Source organism: Pteropus medius, unplaced genomic scaffold (assembly GCF_902729225.1).
Source record: "Pteropus medius unplaced genomic scaffold, Ma_sr-lr_union100, whole genome shotgun sequence".
NCBI lineage: Eukaryota > Metazoa > Chordata > Mammalia > Chiroptera > Pteropodidae > Pteropus > Pteropus medius.
In genome coordinates, this window is record NW_024347007.1 from 18986 (window position 1) to 21716 (window position 2731).

A 2731-nucleotide genomic window follows, 5' to 3' on the forward strand; every position below is an offset into this window, starting at 1 on the left:
ATATGATGGAATACATTTCAACAATAATAAGGAATGAACTGATAATATACCTAATAAATGCCATGGACACTGAGCTGAGAGGAAACACCTTGTCACAGAAGCTTATGTAGTGTATGATGCTATTTAGATGAGATTTTCAGACCAAGGGAATTACTCTCTAGAGATAGAATGGGTACAGGTGATTGCCCAGAACAGAAGAATTGAAATGTGGGAAGACGATGACTGCAAAAGGGCTCTGATAAAATGGCTGAGGTGTTAGAAAAATGCCATACCTTGATAGTGGAGGTGATTACAAGTGTGGTACATTTATCATGTCTGTAACCTGAATAAAAAGGAATCTAACTATGGGCGGTGAACATACAATGCAATACATATATATACATATGCCTTATTGTTAAATTGTACACCTGAAACTTACTAGATTTCATTAAGCAAGGTCACCATGATTAAATAGAAAAATAAATAGATAAATAAATGAATAAATAATTAAATAAATAAAAAGATAATCCTGATTTTTAGCTAAAAAAGCATGAAATTTTCAAATATAATTTATACGTTATATAAAAGAGCTGATTGTAAAAATGACCAGAAATCATTTATCAGAAAAATATTTTCTGTAAAATCTTCTTAGTAACAATAAACAATATGGCTTTCGAATTTTAGACATAGATTTTAAAGTGAAGGACTATGTCTATTTCCATTTCTATTTCATGGAAAGTTCAAATGTCATCAGGATATTAGAAGAGCATAAACGTCTTTTAGAATAAACATAATAATTATTTAAAGTTCCTTTTCTTGCACATAGCACTATGGGGATTTAAGCTCAAGGGCTTTGAGTATTTGAAATTATTTAGCTACTTTCCTGAGGGGACGTAGTGTTTGGGGTGTAATTCTAGCTCTCACAAATTAGGAAAAGAAAGCTAATAAAATATGGCATTCTTACATGCATCATATAGCAGGTCTTGGAAGACAAATGGTTCTCAGATACGTACCAGCTAATGCAAAGAAATATTTTTTTTTTTTTAAGTTTAAACAAACAGATTTGGGGTAATGATAAAATCTAACTACTTATTCAGTTGGAGTAGATTTATGAGATAAAGGTATGAATCAATTTCTAAACATGAAAATAAGGATTTCTACTTACAAAGCAAATGGGACGGAATGTACCGGCAATTACTGACATATTGTAAATGCCCCTTTTTAAAAAGGTATTTAAAGAGAATAGCTTTCCCAGGGTCAAAACGGAGAATCATGGGCAGTGATTTAACCCCTCCTGCAGCTGCGCAGCTCTGCTTCGAGAACCTGAATGGATCCTGTGTCAAAACTTCCTACTCGCCTGGACCCCGCCTGATTCTGTACACAGTGTTCTGCTTTGGATCTTGGCTGACTGTGTTTGGAAACCTCTTGGTGATGATTTCGATTCTTCATTTCAAGCAGCTGCACTCTCCAACCAACCTTTTGATCGCCTCCCTGGCCTGTGCTGACTTCTTGGTGGGAGTGACTGTGATGCCCTTCAGTGCAGTGAGGTCCGTGGAAGGCTGCTGGTACTTTGGGGAGAGTTACTGTAAATTTCACACTTGTTTCGATGGGTCATTCTGCTATGCTTCCATCTTCCACTTATGTTTCATTTCTCTGGATAGATATATTGCAGTCAGCGACCCTCTGCTCTATCCAACCAGATTCACCATATCTGTTTCTGTCATGTGTATTGCCTTCTCCTGGCTCCTTTCCATTATTTATTCTTTTACCCTTTTTAGCACAGGTGCAAATGAAGTTGGGCTGGAGGAACTAGTCAGTGCTCTCACCTGTGTGGGAGGCTGTCAAGGTGCAGTGAATCAAAGTTGGGTATTGGTAAATTTTCTATTATTTTTCATACCCACGCTTGTGATGATCGTTGTTTACTCCAAGATTTTCCTCATTGCTACACAACAGGCTAGAAAACTGGAAAGTATGAGCAATAAAACTGTGGGATCATCAGATAGCTACAAAGGCAGAGTGGCCAGGAGGGAGAGAAAAGCAGCAAGAACACTGGGCATCACAGTGATAGCGTTTCTGGTTTCATGGTTGCCATACTTCATTGATTCAATAATTGATGCCTTCCTAGATTTCATCACACCCACATATATTTTAGAAATATTACTTTGGATTGTTTACTATAACTCAGCAATGAACCCCTTGATTTATGCTTTATTTTATCCTTGGTTTCGAAAAGCCATGAAGCTAATCGTCACTGGTCAAGTCTTAAGAGAAAATTCCTCAACAATAAATTTATTTTCAGAGTAGGTACTGATTTTGGACTGGGAGCAGATTGAAAATAGATTCTCAATGGACTCACAATGGAGAAAAAATTGATCATAAATGTGCAACATCTTCTTAGGTAAAATAATTGAATTATGCTTTAATTTTGGCCCAAACACTTAAATTCAGGTTCAATGTTCTTTGGTAAATATACCATTAAAATCTGATTGTAATGGAAATAACGCAGCCTTGGAGCCTTAAATGACTGGATTGTAATACCAACTCTGACATTTAACACTATGATCTTATATTGCTTTTTTATCTGGTCCTCATTATATTACCCTGGTTAATAACTCCTCTCTTGCAGTAGTTTTGAGAAAAAGTAAAAGCATATATAATAGATCTGGTATATACTCATCACCTAAATCCTGCCTTTTGTTACTTTATGACAGTTCAACCCCTGTCTATATCTTGCCTCAGCTGCTTTGTAATA

The 2731-nt window shown here is 36.1% G+C and overlaps 1 protein-coding gene across 1 annotated transcript; it reads left to right on the top strand.

Moving 5' to 3' along the window:
* Positions 1-1251: 1251 nt before the first annotated feature.
* Positions 1252-2283, top strand: LOC120614139 (trace amine-associated receptor 7a-like). Its single transcript, XM_039876925.1, has one exon. It carries the CDS (start codon positions 1252-1254, stop codon positions 2281-2283), a length of 1032 nt encoding a protein of 343 aa, XP_039732859.1.
* The last annotated feature ends 448 nt before the right edge of the window (positions 2284-2731 follow it).